This window comes from Bos taurus, chromosome 28 (assembly GCF_002263795.3).
Source record: "Bos taurus isolate L1 Dominette 01449 registration number 42190680 breed Hereford chromosome 28, ARS-UCD2.0, whole genome shotgun sequence".
Taxonomy (NCBI): domain Eukaryota; kingdom Metazoa; phylum Chordata; class Mammalia; order Artiodactyla; family Bovidae; genus Bos; species Bos taurus.
The window spans coordinates 22,466,060-22,492,900 of NC_037355.1; the positions used below are offsets into that span (position 1 = coordinate 22,466,060).

The following is a 26,841-nucleotide window of genomic DNA, read 5'->3' on the forward strand; positions in this document are numbered from 1 at the left end:
ACTTTAAATTTCACAGGTGGGCTAATAGTAGCTGGAGAGCAGAGAGATCAAAAACTTCCAAATTGTTGCTTTGGAAATACTTGATTTACACTTTACATGACAATCTCTTGGACTGAAGAGGAAAATTTTGAGTATCTCACTGTGTCTACCTAGCCTAGACAGAAAGTTGCGTATTCTCAAGTCATAGACTTCTAGAACCCATTCAAATTCCATACTTGGATAACACACTTGTAGTTATTAGTGTGGAAGGTGAGTATTTTGTTTGCCAGGTGGTGATGTCTTCACTCGATTCTGCTGACTATATAGCCCCTGTACACATTTCAATTGCTACGTCTTAGACTGAAAGTTCCAAGTGACCAGGTCCATGAATCATACAGGCAAGTGCTTTGTGAACATTTCTTGGATGCAGATGACTCTTACCTTCCTTGGCAACAGTCTGGCATTGATTTTTTGCGGTATTATATTTTGTGTGCCTATCTTAACATCAATGCACCCAATATCCATTTAGAGCCTGATTTCTTCCTAAATAATTTTCCACCCAAAGAACCAACATAGACTTTATTTTATTTTCATCTAAAGCTTGAAACTAGGCCAGGGTAGGTCACCTACCCTGATTCAATGGCTACCTATCCATAAATTAACAACAAATCCATGAAAGGATACCATGCAAAGGGATATAGGAGGGACCTTATTTAGCTTAGCTGATCAAGATAGTTTTCTCCACAAGTAGTTCTGGAAAAGGTGAAGAGGACTAATCAGTAAAGTGAATATTGTTAACCTGCAGAATTAGCAAAGGTGTTATGAATGTGAACCCATTCAACAAATGATAATGATGATGATGATGATAGCAGTATTGGTAATGACTGATCATGATGATGGTCACAAATTTGGCCACTTAACCATTTACTGCTTTGTATTAATATTAACTCAAATGCTTCACAGTAACCCTCAGATGTAAGTAGGTCCATTTAAAAATAAGCAAACAGACATAGGTGAGTTATGTAACTTGCTGAATATCAACAGTTATAAGTGATGGAACCAGGATTCAAACTTGGGTGTCTGACTCTAGAAAGTGTGTTCTCTTTCTTTAAATTGTATTAGAATCAGAAAGGTGGAGAAGTGTCTGGGGATGACATTTTAAAAAGCCTTGTTTCTCACAAGTACGAGTTTTATAGAGCTGATGACTCTACACCGGGGGATTATTTGTGTCCTATGTCCATTCGTATTTATGTGGGATTTTAACCAAGCCATATATTTATGCTTTTAAAAAAATAAAGAAAAGTTAATAATCACTTGCTGATTAAAAATATGCATATAAAAACCCAAGATTTAGATTGTGGTTCTTTAATGTGCAAAGGTAATTTTTAAAAAGTCAGATTTGCTTTTTAGCTCTTTTACTACCTTGACCATTGTTTTAAATGGGGAAACACATTTAAACACATTGCTTTTAATAGGGAAAGAAGTTATAAGCACATATTTCATATTTTACCAGAGACTAAAAATTCAGAAGTATTTAATTTATGTATGTTAAATTTTCAACAGTAAAAGAAATAGGACTTTTTCAATGACAACAATGCAACAATGAAAAGAATGAGATAAAGGGCAACAATTTGTAATCAAATGTCCATCACAAACACCTCTCAACTCCAGAAGAGAAGACAAAGAATCACTTAAACACTTCAACCTCAGAAAATTTTTGCAAATAACTACTGCTTGGGTAATTATCTATTAAAACATTAATTTTGAAAAATAAGAATTATGGTATTTATTTTGTAGACAAACTATTTATTGACTGGATATGAATGTTTTATCCATAATGATGCCTCTCCTCTCCAATTTTCTGCATATATTTTTTCCCAAAACACACTTTTGGTCAATATAATTCATCCATTTATTCATTCAATAAATATTTATAGTATATATATTATGTGTCCAATACTTATATTTGAGGGATATATCACTGGGAGAAAAAAAGATTAAAATCACTGCCTTCATTGAATTTACTGTATAGTTGACAAACAAATCAAATAAAGATGTAGTATGTCAGACAGTGAAAGGAAGTATTATGGAGAGAAACAGAGAGGAAAAGAGGTTTATATGGGAGTGGGATAGGGCTACAGTTTTAACAAAGGTGGTCAGTAGAAGTCATCCAAAAAGGTAATATTCAGAAAAGCAACTGTATCAGAAAAGAGAAGATTTGCGAGAGATGAAGTCTAAACACAGAAGGGAACTAGACCTAACACTATCATTTTTTTTTTTTGAGGCAAAAAATGGTCACCCTGTAATATATAAAACTTCACTGTAAGTTGAGAAGGTTGTAAAATTGTAATATAAAGCTATGCATGTGAAATGAATTCCAGTCTAGTTTGTAAATTTCAAATCTGCCTATTTGACATCCTCAGTTGTTTGTCTTATAGAATTTCTAGACTCTGCTGCTGCTGCTGCTGCTGCTAAGTCACTTCAGTCATATCCGACTCTGTGTGACCCCACAGACATCAGCCCACCAGGATATCCTGCCCCAGGGATTCTCCAGGCAAGAACACTGGCGTGGGTTGCCATTTCCTTCTCCAAGGCATGAAAGTGAAAAAGTGAAAATGAAGTCGTTCAGTTGTGTCTGACTCTTAGTGACCCCATGGACTGCAGCCTACCAGGCTCCTCCATCCATGGGATTTTCCAGGCAAGAGTACTGGAGTGAGGTGCCATCGCCTTCAGTTCAATTCAGTTGCTCAGTCGTGTTCGACTCTTTGCGACCCCATGCTCCGCAGCACGCCAGGCCTCCCTGTCCATCACCAACTCCCAGAGTCCACCCAGACCCATGTCCATTGAGTCGGTGATGCCATCCAACCATCTCATCCTCTGTCATCCCCTTCTCCTCCTGCCTTCAATCTTTCCCAGCATCAGGGTGTTTTCCAATGAGTCAGCACTTTGCATCAGGTGGCCAAAGTATTGGAGTTTCAGCTTCAACATCAGTCCTTCCAATAAACACCCAGGACTGATCTCCTTTAGGATGGAGACTCAAGAGTCTTGTCCAACACCACAGTTCAAAAGCATCAATTCTTCGGCACTCAGGTTTCTTTGCAGTCCAACTCTCACATCCATACATGACCACTGGAAAAACCATATCCTTGACTAGACTAGACATATCCAAAATTAATTTCTCATCTTCCATCTGTAATCTGATCAATTTCATCTCCCTCATAACACTATAAATGATAAGTACACATTCCCAGTTCTCAAGGCAAAAACCTTGAGTTGTACTTGACTCCCTTCTCTGTCTCTGATACTCAGCAACTAATTTTCAGTGAATTCATTGATTCACCCATCACTATATATACTCAATCGACAACTTTTAATCTCTCTAGTTTTAAAATCAGTCTTAGCCTCATTTCTTACTTGGAAACTAGCAGTACTTTTCTAATTTCCTGCTTTCTATTGAACACTACTCAGAGTGTTCAAAACAATATTCAGAATGACTCCTTTAAAATAAGCCATATGTCATTCTGACTCAAAGTTATCCAACAGCTTCCCACCTTATTCAAGATAAAAGCTGTCTTACAATGACTTACACGCCCTGCAATATCAGGCCTCATTTTTAGTCTTAGACCCCCTTCACTCCCTTAATACTTGCTTCCAAAAGCTTTCCTTCCTTAAGGCTTTTCTACTTGCTTTTTCCTCTGCCCTGAAGGCATTGATGAGTAGAACACACTCTGTTGAATAAGACCATCAATTAGAAACAAGAGACAAATATTCCAGGCATTAAAGATTAGTTACTAAGCATTAATTTTAATTGAGAACTTCTCAAAAGTCAAGGTAAGGTGAAATATGTATATTTTAATACAGTTCCATTGTCTGATAAGTGAGAATATATTAATATATTTGGCAACTATCTTTCCTGCATTGACATTTTAAGAACTATTTATGGAAATAACTCCAATATACAATTTTTTTAGGTAAAATAATAACAATGCTTTGAACTTTAATTTTCTCTGCCTAAATTTCTCTGCCTAAATGACAATGACTTGTAAAGTCAGAGGAATGACACTGAATTTCAATTTGGGCAAAGAAGTTGTATGAAACAAAGTTGACACTTCCAAGCACAATATCCACAATGTGGATAGAGAAAGATAGATCCTGGTAGCCCTAGCATGTACAAATTAAAAAGGAATAAGTACAGTGCCCTTTAGACTGCTGCTCAACAGAAGTTTTTGCATCATTAAATCAACAGTGTCTAAGAATAAAGAAAGCCTCTTTTAAATAAAAGGAATTGAGCTCATCTTAAAGAACTTTTGCATTTGACAGAGGACAGAAGGTAGACAATTTGGACATGGGGAAAAAGCATAGTTTTAAGGATACTCCTAACTACCAGGAACACAGGAGTCATTTCAGGAAATAAAGAGAGTCTTTGGATTTGTATGCCTAGAGGACCAGGAATAAGGAGGCATTGTGAAGAACTTTGGCAAGAAGCAGAGCAATTAATATTTATACTAGCAGGTACTGGGTAGTAGGGAGCCACAGAATATTTCAGAGTAGTGACTAACAATTTATAGTAAGATTTATCAATCTTAAGTAAGTATGACTGTTGGAAGGCAGAAAGATCAGGAAAGAAATTTATGTAATCAACTAGGCTTAATATATTGAGGACCTAGTGTCCTTTGAGGCAAGATGTCTTACAGAAGGAAGGTAATACTTACCTTTCTCCATCATCTATATCTAAATCTTTATCTAGATTTGTACCAGGAAGTGTGCGAGGCTCTATAAATATAACATTAAATGAGACAAAAATGTGCTCTTTGCACTAATGAGGTTTAGTTAGATTTAATGAATGAAGGGGGCAAAAAAGCCACCATACAGGAAATTATATGGACAAAAATGAATATCATGATGTGGGACTCTCTATATATTACAGATGGATGTTGGGGAAAATTATACTTGGACTTGTGTTTCAGAAGTCTAAGCAATTTTGAAATCCTAATGATGAGCAGGTATTTATTGATGAAAGGGAGGACATAACTGTGGAAGTGGGGGAAATAACTGTGTTCCTCAAAGAGAACTGTATGCGGAGAGCCTCTGCCTTCTAGGAAGAATGATTTCCATACAAAAGGTCACATGTGGAGGGAAAGTGGTGAAATATGAGGCTAAAGAGGAGCAGAGAGTAGATCCTGAAGCTCTTGTAGGTACATAGGACATTGAGGGGTTGGATGGGGAGACACTGAGACCTACATGCATGGTGACGGGGTTTAATGCATGGTGACAGATGAGAGATTTGCACTTTAGAAACATATGAGTTCAAGTGAGGGAATGAAAGTTTACAAAGCTAGAGACAAGAGACAATTTCAGAGTCTGCTATAGGTAATCAAGCAAGAGATGCCAGTGTCTGAATTAAGGTGCTGACCAAAACAACCTTAACACTCCCCTCAGCTTAACAGGCCTCTCAGACTGTAAAGAATTTGCCTGCAATTCAGGAGACACAGGTTAGATCCCTGGGTTGGGAAGATCCCCTGGAGGAGGGCATGGAAACCCATTCCAGTATTCTTGGAATGCCTAAAAAGTCCCTGTGGACCTTTCAGAGGAGCCTGGTGGGCTACAGTCCATGGGGTCGCAGAGTCGGACACGATTGAGCGACTAAGCACTGCACACACAGCGTACCTTGACTGGGCTTTACACAGCCTTCTTCCAGACTCTCAGCCCCTGACCTCCCCTTTCTTAGACCATGCACTTCATAAAACTGACAATAATTTCTTTGTATCTTTGAGATGTAAGTATTTTCCATGCTTCTTGCCAGTTTTACAACCCAGGACTGTCTTTCTCAGGGACCTAGGAGCCATCCCTCTGAAATGTAATCATCAAGGAAGAGGGAGCCTTAACTTCCAGTCTCCGTGGAAGGGGAGGAGCCTAACTTTAGAGGGCACCTTGCTGCACATTATAAAAGTACATTACCCCTTGTCATGAAAATAGGGAAAGTTCACTTTTCTTTTGGGTAAAGCCAGTTAGCAAACATAGATGGCCTCCAATTCCCCTCGCCTCATCTCTGAAATTCACCTCCTTGTTTCAGCAAACTTGAACTCAGCCTAAGTTCGGGTCTCTCTCTCTCCTATTGTAAGAGTCTTGAGTAAAGTCTTCCTCTGTCCTTTATAACCCTGTCCAGTGCAGATTTTCTTTGAAAGTGGTATAGTGGAGGTGGTGAAAAAATTGATTAGTTCAGAAAATATTGAAAAGATAATAAAATCAGAACATATTGTATGATTAGCTGTAAGAAGGAGTAAAAATAATAATTCACAGGTTCAGACTTGTACATGAATGTACAGCAGCATCGTAAGAATATGGGAGTCAGGTTAGATTTGTGGATAAAATAATGCATTCAGGCTTGGAAACATTGAATTTCACAGGCACCTGTGAGCTACATGAGGCAAGGAAGCCTACAGGCCTGCTAATATATGCAGCCGGAGTTCAGGAGACAGGAGTTGGCCACTCTATATGACATCTGAAGTCTTGGGACTGAATGAGCATATCCAAGAAAAGTGGAAAAAACTTGAGGACTCCAGAGCTTACATCAGAACCCTCATGCATATGAATAGACAGAGGAAGAGAAAACAATGAAGCACTGAGAATGCTCACTCAGAAGGGTAAGAAAGCAGAGTCATCACCAAATACAGAATAGAAATTGTAAAAACAAATGATGATAATGTGCAATAGTGTAGTGCTGCTGAGTAATGTCATTTCATTCAGGCTTACCAGACCTGTGCTTTTCATAGCAACCTAAACCAAACTATATTAACAAGGTAATGAGGTCATATCTTCTTCATATTCTGCATGGTAATTCAGTATAAACTTGAATTGTGGAGAGTGTATTCTGATAATAGGACTATTAAAATGTTTCCAATTTTTAAAATACACCACTCATTCATGGTGATATGTCTTTCTCATAGTGGAAGATATTTAGCAGACTGCATGTTAAAAAGCAACAATGAGCATGTTCTACCTATCACCAACATGAAGTTTGAGGCACTTTTTAATACCAAGAATCATCTCCAGTATTTTAAGATTTGATATGCTCCGATTCATTTGCTGCTGCTGACGCTTTGAGGGTGTTCCAGTAACCTAGGCAACTGTTCTTATTTCTGTCCTAATTTACTTCTATTTATAAAGCATATATAAATTTAATGGTCTCCATGGTATTCTTTAAGGCAGGGTAGGTTTACAAACTATATATTCTTCAGTGGGTATAATATTAAAGATAGCACAAATATGAGTCATCAAACTGACAACAAATTACAATTTCTTTCATTTTGGGTCATCTATAAATATGATGAATAATGTATCTTTTAAAAAGTATAACTTTATCATATTGAAATAAATATCTATAGTTGAAATTATAAAATTTTAATTGTTTATTTTAATGCTATATTTATTCAATTGGATTTCAGCAATTAGAAACCACAACTTCAAATACCTTCCAATAAAAACCTAGCCTTAGTCAGCAATGTTAAATAAGTTCCCTTTCACACTCCTTATCTATAAGAAATAATCACAGTTTAAATTGTGTAAGGCAGGACACATTTTTTTGTCTTTAGATCTTACTGGCTTTCCAGCTGTTTTGGCAGAGGGAAGACACTAGAACATCTGTCCTTTGTGAACAGAGGCAGAGAAAGAGTAGGTGATTTCAAATGACTACTTGCAAAACAGTCACCAACATACACCCTATAAAATACCAGGATGACTTTTTTTTTTTTTTATGAGTATGTACCATAAAATTAGGAAATTAAGCCCTATATATTTTAGTGAAGGTAACTGAGGACTCTGGAGAAAGACAGAAACTAATAGATCACCAAGCTACCGCAATTCCACAAAAAAGAAAAGCTCCCAGTGAGGAGCCAGGCATTCCACAATCATTGAAGGAAATAAGAAATTGGCAATTATGGGGTAAAGTGTTTTGTTCTTACTATCAAAAGTTGCTTTTTCTGACCATTATTTCAGATCCACATTATTTACATGAATAAAAATGTACATAAAAGTGTTAGCATCATTAATAATCATGTTAATATCATCTCCCTTTTAACCACTTAAAGCACTTTCTGAAAAGTTTCCTTCCTGAGGAGGGGGAAAAAAAAGAAAAAACTCAGAAAAAATTTTGGTAATCGATTGCTAAATGTTGATCCCCACAAAACCAGATGACCAAAGTAATCTTATATTGAAAGACTGAGAGATCTGTATTTACAAAGCTCTTTGAAATAGTCAAAAGGAAATGAAGTGTAACATTAGCGCACACAAGTCTATGCACATACTGACATTCACTGTTGTAAAAATCAAAATTTATTGAGTATTTCCTTTGCATGAGAAATGAATTTATTTTTCATATATCTCATCTTCAAAAAGATCTATAAAATAGATACTACTATTTTCTTCATTCTGAGCATTTTTGACTCCCTTTACTCATTTCTTCCACTTAATCTATTAGTAATAATAGATATTATTATTATCACAATTTTACAGATGAGGAAACTGAAAGTTAGAAATATAAACTAACTTTCCCAGGGACGCATGGATGCAAATTGGTAGAACTCCATTTTGAACCAAAGTTTGTGTGTATCCAACCAAAGTCCACACATTTAATGTCTACGTTATATTTCTATCAGATCAGATCAGATCAGTCGCTCAGTCATGTCCGACTCTTTGCGACCCCATGAATCACAGCACACCAGGCCTCCCTGTCCCTCACCAACTCCCGGAGTTCACTCAGACTCACGTCCATCGAGTCAGTGATGCCATCCAGCCATCTCATCCTCTGTCATCCCCTTCTCCTCCTGCCCCCAATCCCTCCCAGCATCAGAGTCTTTTCCAATGAGTCAACACTTTGCATGAGGTGGCCAAAGTACTGGAGTTTCAGCTTTAGCATCATTCCTTCCAAAGAAATCCCAGGGCTAACCTCCTTCAGAATGGACTGGTTGGATCTCCTTGCAGTCTATAGCAGGGCCAAAAAATGCAAGCCACTTGCTCAACCATTCTATTCACAAAACTCTTTCAACTCATTTTACTGAGTCTTTCTAAACCCACAGTTGTCCCTTAGGTAGACTTGAGGAATATATTTTTAGCTACCACCCTCCTGCCACTTGCAATTTCCTGAGTATCCATGGTTACTGCTGCCTATATTGCAGACAATAACCTAGGGAAACTTTCTAGAAATTAGAATGCTCCCTTCATTGAAATATCAAAGAAGCCAAGGGATAAGAGGCTGAAGGAGGAATAACTGCCTCTGTCTCTGGATTCTATCCTTGGAGACCTCAGAGTGTCACCCAAAAAGGTCATCCATGGTGTGATTCTACTTAAGTAGAATCCATGTCATCAACACAAAGTAATTCACTCGGGAGATTTTCAGGTTCTAAGCATCACTATGTAGTTTCCAAATAATAACCAACCATCTGATTTTGTTATTGATGGAAAACTGTAGTATTAGGACATTTGAAAATGTGTAAGGCTTAAATAGATCTGATACTAAGCCTTATGGTGTTAAGTTCCATGAGTCATCTTCTGTTAGAGGAATTATAATATCAACACCTTAACACTGACTGTGGCAATAGTTGGGCAATGAGATCTTAAGGGATGCTGAAATTTGACCCACATTCACAAGCATGCTGTACTAGAATGTGTGTGGCTAGTGCCAGATGACCTGGAACTTGCTTCCATTTCCATAGGACTTGCTTAAACTATGGAAATTCTTTGAGTCTAATTAGATGGGGAAACAGTGGAAACAATGGCTGACTATTTTTCTGGGCTCCAAAATCACAGCAGATGGTGATTGCAGCCATGAAATTAAAAGATACTTACTCCTTGGAAGGAAAGTTATGACCAACCTAGACAGCATATTAAAAAGCAGAGACATTACTTTGACAACAAAGGTCTGCCTAGTCAAGGCTATGGTTTTTCCAGTGGTCATGTTTGGATGTGAGAGTTGGACTATAAAGAAAGCTGAGCACTGAAGAATTGATGCTTTTGAACCGTGGTATTGGAAAAGACTCTTGAGAGTCCCTTAGACTGCAAGGAGATCCAACCAGTCCATCCTAAAGGGAGATCAGTCCTGGGTGTTCATTGGAAGGACTGATGCTGAGGCTGAAACTCCAATACTTTGGCCACCTCATGTGAAGAGCTGACTCTTTGGAAAACACCCTAATGCTGGGAGGGATTGGGGGCAGGAGAAGAAGGGGATGACAGAGGATGAGATGGCTGAATGGCATCGCCGACTTGATGCATATGAGTTTGGGTGAGCTCTGGGAGTTGGTGATGGACAGAGAGGATTGGCGTGCTGCAATTCATGGGGTCGCAAAGAGTCAGACATGATTGAGCGGCTGAACTGAACTAAGAATTATAAGTTACTCTCTCATCTCTCCTTTGCTCAGTTCTCTAAGTTCAGGAGTGACTTTTAAGCAAGAACACCCGTTTTTTCTTTTTTTTTCATAAGAAACTATTTGCAGTTTCTGAAGACTTCAGTGATTTAAAAGTACTTCATATGCATAAGGTCAGAGCATTTTTCCATGCATAAATGTTGTTTTACCAGAACTTATATGCTGCTTAGATTTTGTCATATATCCTTTTCCAATAGTCATGTATGGATGTGAGAGTTGGACTATAAAGAAAGCTGAGCACTGAAGAATTGATGTTTTTGAACTGTGGTGTTGGAGAAGATGCTTGAGAGTCCCTTGGACTGCAAGGAGATCCAACCAGTCCATTCTGAAGGAGATCAGCCCTGGGTGTTCATTGGAAGGACTGATGTTGAAGCTGAAACCCCAATACTTTGGCCACCTGATGCGAAGAGCTGACTTACTTGAAAAGACCCTGATGTTGGGAAAGATTGAAGGCAGGAGGGGAAGGGGACGACAGAGGATGAGATGGTTGGATGGCATCACCGACTCAATGGTCATGGGTTTGGGTGGACTCCAGGAGTTGGTTATGGACAGGGAGGCCTGGCGTGCTGCGGCTCATGGGGTCACAGAGTCAGACACAACTCAGTGACTGAACTGAACTGAGTTCCCTGATTAGTAAAATCAAGGGGAAAAAAAAAAGAAAAAACCCTTCAGGGCTTCAGGGCTTCTCTTAGATAAAACACCAACTTGGAAACTTTTCATGGGGAAAGATAGAGGGCAGGAGGAGAAGGGGATGACAGAGGATGAGATGGTTGGATGGCAGTACTGACTCAATGGGCATGAGTTTGTGCAAACTCCAGGAGATAGTGAAGGACAGGGAAGCCTGGTGTGCTGAAGTCCACAGTGTCACAAAGAATTGGACACGACATAATGACTGAACAAAAACAACAATTTGGAAACATTCTCTAAAGTGTTAATGATAACTGGCACAGCTCTGTTTAAAAAGAAAATGTACCTTAGTTTATATTTAATAAAATATTTAAGAAGATTCTTTTAGGGCTTACAAAAAATATTATCAAGTTTAAGAATTTTATTATTTTAGGAGTCTAGTTTAATCTCTCTCCAATTTGAGTTTTTAAAATAAAAGATGTCTATTGCATCCTTGCTAAGGGCATGAACTGAATAAACAAGAACTCTAAAGAATGCTCTATAAACCTATAGTAAACCCACTCTCCTGTGTCACTCTGGGATGCCTGATCATTGGTTAGAACCAGGTGTTGGTCCAGTGACTACTCATGTTTAATAATTAAGATAACCACTAATTTCCACTGCTGTTCCTTTGCCATCTCATAAGGCATGCCCTATTGGTCTCTTAGTATTTTGCACTCTATTGAGTGTGGAATGTAAATCATTGTTTGTTGGTTACAGACCTTACAATGCCCAGTGGCATTTGCCACCAATGACAGCAGTAACAGATGATGTTGAGCCAAAGCTACTGGAAGTGCAATGCATAAAGTAAAATGATAATAAATAATTGTCACTCCATTACTAAACACTGTCTGAAATTGGTTGTAGTACATGTTTGATATAGCAGAGTCTGCATAATCCAAGAACCAAACAGGCATTTGTTCTTTTCGTAACAGCTGCAAACAAAAAGGAATCAAACATTTGTCTTATTCAGTGACCAGGAATGAGCATGGCATGAGTATTCAAATACTTATCGACAGATTCTGACTTCGAAATCTTATGATATCTTTCTAAATTAATGATTCTTGGGAAATATGTCAAAAGATATACTCAGTCCAGTGGACACAAAGTTCAGGAAATGCTATATTGAATGCAGAGACAAAGTCTCAAATAATCATAAGACTGAATTTATGAATATATTCAAAGCATAGAGATGTAATTATAAGAAATATGGGACTATTAAGCATGTAAGATGCCTGGGAGAGAACATATCTAAATATGATCTTAACTCTGGCCAGTTGATAGAGGTAGAGGACAGATTTAAGCCATTTTCCTTCACTAGTCATATAAACTTCAAGTACATACATCTTAACAGATACATCTATCTTGTGGGATCTTGGTTCCCCAGCCAGGGATCAAACCCATGCTCTTTGTAATGGAAGCACAGCATTCTAACCACTGGACCTCCAGGGTATGCCCAACATGGGATGTTCTTAAATGTATCTGTTTCATACATCTCCAAATTTTATGATACTGAATTTAATAATAGTAATAATGATAATGATGATAATTGCTATAGTGATAACAATGACCCTGTTGCTACCTAGTAAATTATCAATAACAGTAAGTAATGATTGAGAACTTTACTATGAGCTAGGCACTAGGTTAAGAATGCTTTTCATTAATTTAGTTGATTCCCATAGCAATCCTTATGTAGAGAATACTATTAGTACCCTCACTTTACAAAATTGAAGGGCAGAGGTAGAGAAAGGCTAAGTGAGTTCCCCAGGAACCCAGCAAGAAAGTGGCTGATTCAGATGCATTCCCAGGCAGTCTCAGACACCATGCTATATTGCCTGGCTTTAGACCTACATGCTATGTAGTCCGTTCTGCAGTTGCAAGTTATCAGTGGCTAGGAAATCAAGGTTCCACAAGTTCCCAAGCAAAGTAGAACATCTCAGAGTATTTCAAAAATTGATTAACGTGTGTGTGTGTGTGTGTGTGTGTGTGTGTGTGTGTGTGTGTGTGTTTTGAGGTGGGCAGAAGGAAGAATTGTAGAAGGCAGAAAATAGAGGCATATTGCCTCAGAATTTGATTAATTTCCCCTAGAACCTCAGAGTATATTTACAACTTCATGGATTCTCTTTTTCACTCTAAACAAACAGGTATACATTTCACTTTGATATTCCCATGGCTACTATAATGACCACAATTGGCATGGGTTGAGTCACTGCCTAATGAGAAATGACTTCACTGAGAGCTCTCAAGGCGGAAGAAATCATTCCCCTCACAATGCTGCCCAGCATCCTGAGACTCCTATCTCTGGGCTTTACAGAAGCAGTTCTAGATCCAGGGGTCCCACCTGGGAGACACTTCCTGAAGTGATAAGGAAAGGGCCTAGCACACAGCTCTCCCCTCAGGGAAGTGACTTACCCGGTCAGTTTTCCCTTCAGTCTGAACGCTGGTGTGACTGCGAACCTCATGATCCTCTTCCAGGTCAGAAACATCCTCTAGTTCTTCTGGAGTCTATAAAAAGAAAGCAAAACACTGTTGTTGGAAATGCAAAATGGTAGTCTGGCAGTCCCTCAGCAAGCACAGAGTTACCATTATGACCCAGCAACTCCTCTCCTTGGTATTTATGTAAGCAGTTCTTTGCAGGAAACTGCCCTCAGCAGGAGGCCTTCACTAATGGCTCAGATGGTGAAGAATCTGCCTGTAATCCTGGAGACCCGGGCACAATCCGTTGGCCAGGAAGATACCTTGGAGAAGGGAATGGGAATCCACTGCAGTATTCTTGCCTGGAGAATTCCATGGAAAGAGAAGCTCCTTTTCTTGTCACTTTAGCAAATCCATCAGTTCAGTTCAGTTCAGTTGCTCAGTCATGTCCGACTCTTTGCGACCCCATGAATCGCAGCACGCCAGGCCTCCCTGTCCATCACCAACTCCCGGAGTTCACTCAGACTCATGTCCATCGAGTCAGTGATGCCATCCAGCCATCTCATCCTCTGTCATCCCCTTCTCCTCCTGCCCCCAATCCCTCCCAGCATCAGTCTTTTCCAATGAGTCAACTCTTCGTATGAGGTGGCCAAAGTACTGGAGTTTCAGCTTTAGCATCATTCCTTCCAAAGAAATCCCAGGGCTGATCTCCTTCAGAATGGACTGGTTGGATCTCCTTCAGAATGGACTGGTTGGATCTCTTTGCAGTCCAAGGGACTCTCAAGAGTCTTCTCCAACACCACAGTTCAAAAGCATCAATTCTTTGGTGCTCAGCTTTCTTTGCAGTCCAACTCTCACATCCATACATGACCACAGGAAAAACCATAACCTTGACTAGACACACCTTTGTTGGCAAAGTAATGTCTGTGCTTTTGAATACACTGTCTAGGTTGGTCATAACTTTCCTTCCAAGGAGTAAGTGTCTTTTAATTTCATGGCTGCAGTCACCATCTGCAGTGATTTTGGAGCCCAGAAAAATAAAGTCTGACACTGTTTCCCCATCTATTTCCCACGAAGTGATAGAACCAGATGCCATGATCTTCATTTTCTGAATGTTGAGCTTTAAGCCAACTTTTTCACTCTCCTCTTTCCCTTTCATCAAGAGGCTTTTGAGTTCCTCTTCAGTTTCTGCTATAAGGGTGGTGTCATCTGCATATTTGAGGTTACTGATATTTCTCCCGGCAATCTTGATTCCAACTTGTGCTTCTTCTAGCCCAGCGTTTTTCATGATGTACTCTGCATATAAGTTAAACAAGCAGGGTGACAATATGCAGCCTTGACATACTCCTTTTCCTATTTGGTACCAGTCTGTTTTTCCATGTCCAGTTCTAACTGGTTCTTCCTGACCTGCATATAGGTTTCTCAAGAGGCAATTCAGGTGGTCTGGTATCCCATCTCTTTCAGCCATACTGTAACTAAAATTTAAGCCAGGGATTCCCATGCTCTATTCATCTCCCCGCCAAGTACACCTTTCAGATCTTTTAATCAAATGATATCTTGCCTAACTTGTCAGGTCTTTCCATAGATTATAGAGGTAGAACTGAAGAATGTGTATGACCAAATCTTTTCCCTAGTTTCCATCCAGTAATCTCATGACCAAACTGTGTGAATAAGATAGCACCTAGAGGAATATCACAAGAACTCACTGAGCCTGCATAGAGGGCAATGGTGATGACCTTGACCCCCATCTCAATGATTAATTTAGATTACTTCCCTTCTTTCCTTTAAGTGTTTTTATAATCTAGCAGAATCTTTGGACATGGTGTTTGGGGGACGTTGAGTTAACTATCTCCCTAGATTGCCAGCAATTTGATTAAAGGAGACTTTTCTTTCTATAGGGCTTTCCTGGTGGCTCAGACGTTAAAAGAATCTGAGTATTGATTTTGCAAGCAGTGGGAAGTAGGACCCGATTCACTCAACAGTACATATCCAAGAGAAATGAAAAATATATATCTACACAAAAATCTGTAAACAAGTATTCATAGCAACAGCAATCATAATGACCAAGAAACATGTCTAGTGATGAATGAATAAACAAAACATGGTAAATCCCTACAAAGGAATATTAGTTGAATATTATAAAAAGGAATGAAGTACTAATATATACTGAAACATGATAAACTTTGAAAATTTTATGCTAAGTGAAACAAGTCAATCACAAAATGCCACATATTATATGGTTCTATTTATTTGGAATTCAAGAATAGCCACATGTATAGAGACAGAGATTTGATTAGTGGTTCCTGAAGCAGAGAGTGGAAGAGGGGGTTGGGAGCCATGACTGCTAATGGGTATGTGGTTTCATACCCATTGGGGTATAAAATGGCATGGCATTTCATGGGATGGCATTGGTATGAAACAGGATGGCAACAATGTTCTACAGTCAGAAGTGGTAATGATCATACACTCTTGTGAATATTTAAAATACTTTCAATGGTGATGTTTATAGTATATTAATTATGTCTCAATAAATTCTGAAAAAAAAAGCAAAAATGATCAGAATGGTGTTTTTCTCTGAGTAGCAATTTGGCTAACCACTATGTGGCTACCACTATGTGGCTACCACAAATCAAGGTGTTTACATGTGACAAATAAATGGAGTAAGTATTATTAAAACCGTATGATATCAAAACAAAAAATTGAGAAAAGCCATGAAATTAAAAGATGCTTACTCCTTGGAAGGAAAGTTATGACCAATCTAGATAGCATATTCAAAAGCAGAGACATTACTTTGCCAACAAAGGTTCGTCTAGTCGAGGCTATGGTTTTTCCTGTGGTCATGTATATGTGAGAGTTGGACTGTAAAGAAGGCTGAGAGCTAAAGAATTGATGCTTTTGAACTGTGGTGTTGGAGAAGACTCTTGAGAGTCCCTTGGACTGCAAGGAGATCCAACCAGTCCATTCTGAAGGAGATCAGCCCTGGGATTTCTTTGGAAGGAATGATGCTAAGGCTGAAATTCCAGTACTTTGGCCACCTCATGCGAAGAGTTGACTCACTGGAAAAGACTCTGATGCTGGGAGGGATTGGGGGCAGGAGGAGAAGGGGACGACAGAGGATGAGATGGCTGGATGGCATCACTGACTCGATGGACGTGAGTCTGAGTGAACTCTGGGAGTTGGTAATGGACAGGGAGGCCTGGCGTGCAGCGATTCACGGGGTCGCAAAGAGTCGGACATGACTGAGCGACTGATCTGATCTGATCTGAAATTTAGAATGTAATAATTTAACATGAACTTTAGGGTTTTGTCTACATAGTTAACCTATTTCCATTGCTTTTTTTTTTTTTTTCAATTTCAGCTTAAACATCTTTTATTCAGGGAGGTGTCTTGCTTACAAATCCCCTAGATTGGCTTGAGTTCCTCTTCCAAGCATTTCCTGATGCCTTCTACTTTCACTATATAGTGTTCATCATACTTTATTTTAGCATCGGTTGTTGAATTGGGAAGTAAACTGTTGAACTATCTGTTCTTTGAGGTAAGGACTCAGTCTGCTCTGCTTGCTACCATCTCACCACGACCTAGCACATACAGGGTTTTAAAAGAATGAAGAAACATTATCGGTGATAGCCAAAAACCTAGTTGGATATAAGCAAAGCAAAATATATCAACAGCAACAACAAACATCTGTCCTCACTGTATCTCTATTGTGCTTCTATCTTCCTGTATTTCAAACTAATTTTTTAATTTGCTTCTTGTTGTTTTTCTTAGTTCCAGGTTACCATTCCTTTAGTCCCTCTGTGGCAATAATGTAATGATACCAGTCATTAATGCAAATATAAGTAGTGTACAGAAAATCATTATTATAAAGTACTTAATGAGAATTAATTTAGTATTATAGTTTACACAGTCTCAGTTTTAAACTATGATTCCTTTGCTACAAAGCTCTGGTGAGAAATCCAAAATATAAACATTTAGGTGTCATGACAAACATCCAAAACTGAAAATGGAAGGTCTCCTATATATACATCTAACTGTTGAAGTCTGGAAAGGGTCAGCACCTACCTCCTCAAAATAGCTCTGGTTTCCCTCAAACCTTGCTCTACACACAGGCCCTTCACTTACTCTCAGGATTGTGAAGAGCATTCGTTCTACTGGGGCCTCTCCAGGCATGGGAATTTGAAATGCTTAACTCACGCTGTGGAGCAAAACTACCAATCTCCTAAACGCTTATGGCCTCAGATTCTTTCTCAGTTCATGCATCTTGAACCAGCACTTTTTTTTGTTCTCCAACACTTGCACTGAGCTATCTATCACTCTGCATTAATGTCAACTGACTCTTATTAGATATTAATATCTTCCCCTCACCAAAGCCCCCAGTGTGCTGAGTAGTTAGATAACATATAGATATATGTTGATCTCTACATGCAGTCCTTCTTTGCTACGACTACCTGCAGCTATGATCACAGGAAATTTATCTTTCTTCTTAAGTAATAATAGCATGAGTTCGCCATGAGGGAATTTCTATACAATCACATATTTCATTATTAGCTAATTTTTGTGTATTCTTCCCAAGTATCCTTCAGAAAGGCTTTTTATAATTTTTTATCTTGATTTATCACCAGCCCCTGTAATATCTGAATAAACTCAATTGATCAAATTCCCTTTCTTGACCCTGTTATTTTGCAACTGCAAGCTGTCTGGGGTCCCTACTGTGATGTTTCTTATAAATGTCTTTGCTTATTACTTGGGTTATATTCTATTATATAACCCAAGTTCTGTGATGAGACAGAGCTTCATCACCAATCCCAGTACTTTGTGCAAATCAAAAGTAAAGTGATCTAACAGAAATCCAGAGCAACTGCTCCTCAGAAATCACAAGTATCATTTTTGTTAGTGATACTGCAGGAAATGATAAGCGTACCATTTACGCCCACATACTTGTGTACTTTTCTTTAACAGGGAACTGATAGTGTTCTTGCAAAACCACCACAACTGACTTCTCCTTATCATGAAAAAAAAAAAAAAAAAAACCGTGGGGGAGTGTTCAAAACACCTGCTGGTAGCATTTTGCTTTCTGTAAGGCAAGCAGCTGGATGGTATTTTAAAAATAAACAGTTACATACACAGTGTTATAGTTTAAATGGAAACTAAGGAAGAAGTAGGAGTACTTAATCATTTTGGGGATATATATGAACTTCAGTTTGAAGACAAATAATAATAGAAAGAGTAAACATTTAAAAAAGGAAGGATAGAGGTTTGGCGGCCCTATACTGTACACTCCTGGAAACAGCTTGTTTTGCTTTTACTTATTTAGTCACTTTGGAAGTTTAAACTTCTGGAAGGTTTGGTGTGTGTGTGTGTGTGTGTGTAACTTGTGTACGTTTCCAGTCAATTTCCATCCTGTGTGAAGGGAAACCAACTATCTTAGATCAGTGTCAAGTAGGAGAAAGACCATAAAGTGTTGAGCAATGCAGACCTGAATTTGAATTCTGCCTCTCCAATTAGCTTGTTGGGGAATATGTGTCTCCTTTTACAATTTTGTTTCTTCAGAACAAAATTTTGGATAAGAGACATAATCCTGAAGATTATTGTGAGATTCAGTTGTACTAAGATGTTTAAACAAGTGCTTAGCCCACAGACATAGCTGGGGTGCAACAAAGGTTGCTTCTTTCTGTCTACTATTTGTTCTCTTCTTTCTTCACTAACTTATCCCTCATCCTATCACAATCTTTTATATTTTTTGATAAAACTCCTGTGGCATTTTGGATACCTCCATTTTATTTCACATCTGTTACTCTGGATTGACACAATACTTATCACTAACTCTAGTTACATTTTCCTGATATTGAATATAGAACACCATTGTGCTAATAGGGTTTAGTATAATTACACATACACTGCTTTCTTCTAAAGTTCAAGTCAAGATCATGTTTGATCCGATTTTAATCATGTGTAAGAGGAAAATACTCTCTTAAACTGGCCCTAACAAAGATAACACTCTTCACATTCTCAGGGATGATAGAAATAACTTTCCTTCTCTAAGCTGAACTGTCTTTAAACCAGACCCATAGGAAGATACCCTATTTTATTGTGGAAAAAGTGATAATAAACTCTATTACTCATTTATTTCTCTTATCAGAATTCAGGATAACTATTTTATATTTTTCTAACTCTTGCTTATTGTGAACCCTTCCTTAGGCAACCCAAAGTGACTTGAAATAAGCTAAGTTTCCTCATCTTAAAGTGGAAAAAATATTACCTAATTCTTAGGGCTATTGTGAAGACAAAATAACATGATGGACTAGAACATTATTCCGTTTCTAGAAAATACTAAATGTTCAATATTGTTTATGATTATTATAAACTATTATTGTAGTACTTTAAGATCTCATTTTATTTATATAAAGGAGTCCAGAAACAAGTATAGTCAGACTTGAAAATAGGCTGAGGTTTTCATATGGAAACTGAATGTGCAATAAACAGTAGTGGTACATTGAACTTCAAGGACACAATTAATTGGTGGTGTGAGTGTATGTGAATATATATACGTGTGTGTATATATACACATATATATAAGCTTAAATATGTATTTATTTATTGAGGTACATAATGACTAAATTCATATTCTTCCTCCTCCTCTGCACCAAGGAGCTCAGTGCATTCTAAAGACATATAAATTCTTTCAGCATCCTTAGTTTGGCAGTATTATTATACATTAAAATTCATTTGCTCAAGGCTATAAATGCTTAATCCTGAAATATAAGAAAATAAGTTTGTGGTCCCTAAAAACAAAAATAAGGGAAGGAAGAAAGCAAGGGCAAGAGGGAGAAGAGGTGGGAGGGAAGAGAAAGAAGTTAAGAAAAAGAAAGAAAAAGTCTAGGAACTAGGACTCATGCTCAGTATTTTCCTAAGATTTAAGGCTGAATTCTAAATCATATAGAGGATTTGATGGCAATTCATACTTCTCTGATTATCCCTCAAGGCCTTACTACAATCAAGTAACTGCCAGAGCAATGTCAGCAGTGGTCTGACACTCAGAGAAGGAACGATGCTGTGGACAGTATTCTCAAAGAAGAAGCTGCAACAGCATGCTCAGTGAGATTATCTTAGCTGAGCTGATAACACAGAAGTGGAGAGAACAGAATTCAAATACATTTTAAAATGAGGAAAAGATATAACAATAACACAATTCAAATTATGGAAAGCTAAAATGAGTGCACACATGCATACACACACATATGCACGTATCCGCCCCCCACTCCATCCAAGAAATCAATACTCTGTTCTTGGCATTACTGACAAGGTTTTTGATCCATTTTCTGAGCCTTGTCTTTTCTAGTTTCTAAGCCCTATAAATTTTTAAAGAGTCACATTTTAGAAAAATGTAACAATCACATTTAACTGTCAAACATTTCAAAATATTTCCAGAAAATGAAGTAAACAACATGTTGTGTATTACAGACTTTTTTTTAATGACAGACTCCTGGAATCAATCTTTGAGGGAGAGGCCCACTAACCTATGGCTTTATAAAGTTGTACAAATGATTCTGATATGCAATTCTTCATGAGAACTATTGGCCCAACATTAAATTTAATTTTTTGATTGGTTTAGGCTTTAGTTAAGTGTCACTGTAATATGAGTTGCAAGATGGCAGCATCAATAGTTTATCAGGGATTTTCCCTGTCACCGGAAATGCAGGCATTTTACTTTTTAAGTATGCCTTCCATTGCTTTTCAGTTGGAGGGTTAATTTATCACATAATTGGACAGATAATATATAAGCGGTCAGAAGCCATTTTGACTATTCAACTGAATGATACAATCGGATGGAGTTGCCAGAGTTGTCAGAGACAAAGGGCTTTTTTGCTCCTGGATGGATTCACAACACGTGGACTTTTTTCTACTCTTCAAATACGCCCCAATCATCAGTTCATGGCACATCAAGACCTTCGGCTCCAAGTATGTACCGCTGTCTTGCCTGACATACGTTCCTCCTGCAGCTTTCACACTGCTGGACCTTTCTACTACGGGAGTTCAGATGGCTATATTCAACTCTATAGAGTTCCCCTGGTCAGGCCATCTGAAGTTAACCCTTTTTCCTACTTCATTTATTAATTGCATCACCCTTTTCTGTCTCAGAGGTTAAAGCGTCTGCCTGCAATGCAGGAGACCTGGGTTTGATCCCCGGGTTGGGAGGATCCCCTGGAGAAGGAAATGGCAACCCACTCCAGTATTCTTGCCTGGAGAATCCCATGGATGGAGGAGCCTGGTGGGCTACAGTCCACGGGGTCGCAAAGAGTCAAACACTACTGAGCGACTTCACTTTTCACTTTCTTTTCTCTCTTTTCTTAGCCCTCTTGCTATGATCATATGAAATTATATTTTTCTTCTTTTTTTTTTTGAACTTAGGAGATACATTTTGGTCTTGCCACATTAGAATATAACACCCATGAGAACAGGGATGCTTTCTGTCTTACTTATCATTCTGAACACCCCAAACAGCATATACTAGGTATTCAGTAAAGATATCCTAACTGAATAATGAAATGAATAATTTAATTCATTTCATGGACTGAGCCTGGCAGGCTACAGTCCACGGGGTCACAAAGAGTCAGACACAACTGAGCGACTAACACACACAGGCTTTGGTATGAATGTCAGAAGAAAGTCTTAGGAACATTGCGGAACTATGGAGTAAGCCTTTCCTTTCTCCCTTCAGTAGGTGTTGATTTAATAATACCTTGCCCAAGGGAAAGTTTGAAGAAAAGATTATTGGATTTTTTAAAAGAAAGGCTATGAAAATTAAGAGATAGTAGATTTTGCACCTAGAGAAATTTTCTACAATTTCAAAATTTTCAAACTTGGAAGACCAGAAGATGTCTAGGTATGCCATTAGCAGTTCAGTGTGGATATAATAAGACTTGAGAGAAAAATGTCACCTTTTAATCTCACACTAGATGTTCAAGTCTCACGAGAGTTCTGTGCCACAAACTTGTCATGGAAACAGTAAGCAGTAACCCTGAAGGAGTTAAACGGACTAGGACAATGGACATTTCATTGCTAACCAATGTGGGAAAATTACAAGAGACTTCTGGGTGTCTCTGATGCCCTGATATAGTATAAGTTTCTAGAAAAGAATTTCCCAGGTTAACTGGAAGATATTTCATGTATTGTCGGAATGCTGTTAGGCTTATGTTATGGTGGTAGATTGATGAAGTTACATGGGTTTTCATTCTAAATTTGACACCAACTAATTGTATGTTTTCTGAATGTTGAGCTTTAAGCCAACTTTTTCACTCTCCTCTTTCACTTTCATCAAGAGGCTTTTTAGTTCCTCTTCACTTTCTGCCATAAGGGTGGTGTCATCTGCATGTCTGAGGTTATTGATATTTCTCCCAGCAATCTTGATTCCAGCTTGTGCTTCTTCCAGCCCAGCATTTCTCATGATGTACTCTGCATATAAATTAAATAAGCAGGGTAACAATATACAGCTTTGACACACTCCTTTTCCTATTTGGAACCAGTCTGTTGTTCCATGTCCAGTTCTAACTGTTTCTTCCTGACCTGCATATAGGTTTCTCAAGAGGCAGGTCAGGTAGTCTGGTATTCCCATCTCTTTCAAAATTTTCCACAGTTTATTGTGATCCATGCAGCCAAATGCTTTGCCATAGTCAATAAAGCAGAAATAGATGTTTTTCTGGAACTCTCTTGCTTTTTCGATGATCCAGAGGATGTTGGCAATTTGATGGTTCCTCTGCCTTTTCTAAAACCAGCTTGAACATCTGGAAGTTCACCGTTCACGTATTGCTGAAGCCTGGCTAGGGGAATTTTGAGCATTAGTTTACCAGAATGTGAGATGAGGGCAATTGTGCAGTAGTTTGAACATTCTTTATGGGGAAACAGTGGAAACAGGGTCAGACTTTATTTTGGGGGGCTCCAAAATCACTGCTAATGGTGATTGCAGCCATGAAGTTAAAAGACGCTTGCTCCTTGGAAGGAAAGTTATGACCAACCTAGATAGCATATTCAAAAGCAGAGACATTACTTTGCCAACAAATGTCTGTCTAGTCAAGGCTATGGTTTTTCCAGTAGTCATGTATGGATGTGAGAGTTGGACTGTGAAGAAAGCTGAGCGCTGAAGAATTGATGCTTTTGAACTGTGGTGTTGGAGAAGACTCTTGAGAGTCCCTTGGACTGCAAGGAGATCCAACCAGTCCATTCTAAAGGAATTTAGTCCTGAGTGTTCTTTGGAAGGAATGATGCTAAAGCTGAAACTCCAATACTTTGGCCACCTCATGTGAAGAGTTGACTCATTGGAAAAGACTCTGATGCTGGGAGGGATTGTGGGCAGAAGGAAAAGGGGACTACAGAGGATGAGATGGCTGGATGGTATCACCAACTCGATGGATGTGAGTTTGAGTGAACTCCAGGAGTTGGTGATGGACAGGGAGGCCTGGTGTGCTGCAATTCATGGAGTCGCAAAGAGTCAGACACCACTGACCCACTGAACTGAACTGAATTGCATGTTATTAGCCAAATCTCATAATTTTTCTCTGCTTAATTTATTAACCTTTAAAATAGGAACGACAATTAAGTAAAGCTTGATAATTTCTGCAAGTGTTTTGAGTTTTAAGATTTTGGGAGTTTATGCTTAAACTGAAAGCATATCATTTACATTAATCTGGATGAAATGTTCCCTCTGCACTAAAAAGATCCTGATGCTGGGAAAGATTGAAAGCAAAAGGAGAAGGGGGTGGCAGAGGATGAGATGGTAAGATAGCATCACCAACTCAATGGACATGAATTTGAGCAAACTCCAGGAGATAGTGGAGGACGGAGGAATCTGGCATGCTGCAGTCCATGGCATCGCAAATAGTCAGACATGATTTAGTGACTCAACAGCAATAGTAAGGAGTACTCAATGGTAGGAGAGATTTGGAAAATCCGTCAAGTTTGGTTGATTCAAATATTTTTGTTGTTTAGTCACTAAGTTGCGTCTGGCTCTTTTGTGACCCAGTGGATTATAGCCTGCCAGGCTCTTCCATCCATGGGATTTCCCAGGCAAGAATACTGGAGTAGGTTGGCATTTCCTTCTCCAGGGGATCTTAACCCAAGAATTGAACCCATGTCTCCTGCATTGGCAGGTGGGTTCTTTACTGAGCCACTGAGCCACTCCAATTCATCACAGCAGTTAGAAACATGGTTAACCTGATGTATCTTCTCATTTTAACATAGAGTGAGAAGGCATCCAGCATATAAAATTGTTCTCAATTTTATAACCTGAATGTGTCACATAGTTTCTAATAAAAAATAGTTGTGTGGAAAATATGTTTTTAATGAATGAATACATGGAAGATAAATATAGATAATAAAGATGGATGAAAATAAAAATGTATTTCTCTATTTTTCCCAATAGAGCATTGGTGAATTTTCTCCTTTTAATCTTTTGAAAAATAATTCCAAACTGCCTTTAGGTACCATTATTATCCCTCTTTGTTTCACAAACTATGTCTTTTTTTTTTTTACTTTTCCAGATGTTTAGAATATACCACTCTATGAATTATTTCATATGATGAAACCAAGAGCTTGGGTATTACACCCTTTAGTTCAGTTCAGTTCAGTCACTCAGTCACGTTTTACTCTTTGCAACCCCATAGACTGCATGCAGCAGGCCAGGCTTCCCTGTTTATCACCAACTCCCAGAGTGTGCTCAAACTTATGTCCATCGAGTTGGTGATGCCATCCAACCATCTCATCCTCTGTTGTCCCCTTCTCCTCCTGCCTTCAATCTTTCCCAGCATCAGGGTCTTTTCCAGTGAGTCAGTTCTTCTCATCAGGTGGCTAAAGTACTGGAGCTTCAGCTTTAGCATCAGTCCTTCCAATGAATATTCAAGACTGGTTTCCTTGAGGATTGACTTGTTTGATCTCCTTGCAGTCTAAGGGACTCTCAAGAGTCTTCTCCAACATATACCCCTTAAAGCTACAACAATTAAAATACAGCTTGAGAATGCAAAGACAGAATACAAAATATATACCCTAATGTAAGATAAAGAGAGTACATCTATAATGAATAAGAAAATCTGATCAAACATATAGTCACATAGGACATCTTAGGCGATAAATCTTGAACATGAGGAAAATTGCTGTCTCAGGGGAGACACAATCCTGAGGCTTAAGTTGTTCATCTATTTCAAATGAATTAAGTCTCTATTTATTCACTACTTAAACCAGACCAGCATTCATCAAACAGCCAATCATTTGATACTTTACACTTCAGCCTGGATTATGATGATTTTTTCAAAGGAGGTGATCATTGTAATCACTTAAGTTTTTACAAAGCCTTTTGAAGAACTCAGGGGATAATAAAATTACATAGGGTAAATCACACTTTAAGCTCAACCCCTCCTTTTACCTAAAAGACTGTGGGAATCAAGTCTTTGATCCTAAGACACTAAAAAGGCTAACAGCTGTAGAAAAACACCCAGCAAATCAGCAATATGGTCATAAGTGAAAATGCACTCATCGATATCACTGTACTTTTTCAACCACCGCATGAGTTGGTGACTTCAGGACTGTATGTCTGTATGTCTAAATCATGAAAACTGTCAGAAGAAATCATAAGAAGCTTTCCAGCTTGAAGTTTAAATAAAAATCTCAGAGACTAATGAAACCATGATGAATGTGGTTTGGATGAAAGCATATTTTTGGAAAGTTAAAATATTAGAAATATCTGGACTCAAATCAAGACCCTTGAATTCTTCTCTTTGAGAACAGAAAGGTAAGATAACCATTTTTAATCAAGGTCTTAATATGATACATTAACAATACTCTGCTGGGTTCTTCCACATGTCTTTTCTTATTTCATCTTAACAATAAACCTAAAGAAGCAAGGTTATCATTTTAATACCACAGTTGAGGAAAATGCACCATAGAGTTAACAGAATTCATCCAATACCATACAGTTAATAAAGGGCTGCTACAACGTAGGTTCCAGTGCTCATTTTATGAGCCATTTGGCATGGTAGTCACAAGTGCATAGTAAATATGGGAGCTGAGTAGTTAAAACTTACAAGTCTAGAAAATGAACTTCAAATAGTATGAATATACTTCTCACAGAGCAAGGCAGGCCAAATAGTTTGAGGTTTTGATCAGCTCACTTAATCTCCTCCTTCCTCCACCAGATAGAATGTCTAGACCTCAGTAGACTTGATGTCTGGAGCTAATAGATGATTCAGCCTTTCAGCACTGCTTCAGTATCACCTATGTTGAACCATATACTGTCTTTGAAAAAAGTCAACTGAAAGAAAATCCTGCTTGTTTGTCAGGCTGGAACCCTGGCTTTAAGTATACCAGGATTGAAATC

The 26,841-nt window shown here is 38.4% G+C and overlaps 1 protein-coding gene across 5 annotated transcripts in view; it reads right to left on the reverse strand.

The window, feature by feature from the left end:
• Positions 1 to 26,841, reverse strand: part of CTNNA3 (catenin alpha 3) — a 1,905,103-nt gene that overhangs the window by 191,370 nt on the left and 1,686,892 nt on the right. For all 5 annotated transcript variants that reach the window (XM_005226477.5, XM_005226478.5, XM_059882614.1 and 2 more), the window contains 1 exon segment: positions 13,476 to 13,568. In XM_005226477.5, the coding sequence (XP_005226534.1) occupies positions 13,476 to 13,568 (93 nt within the window).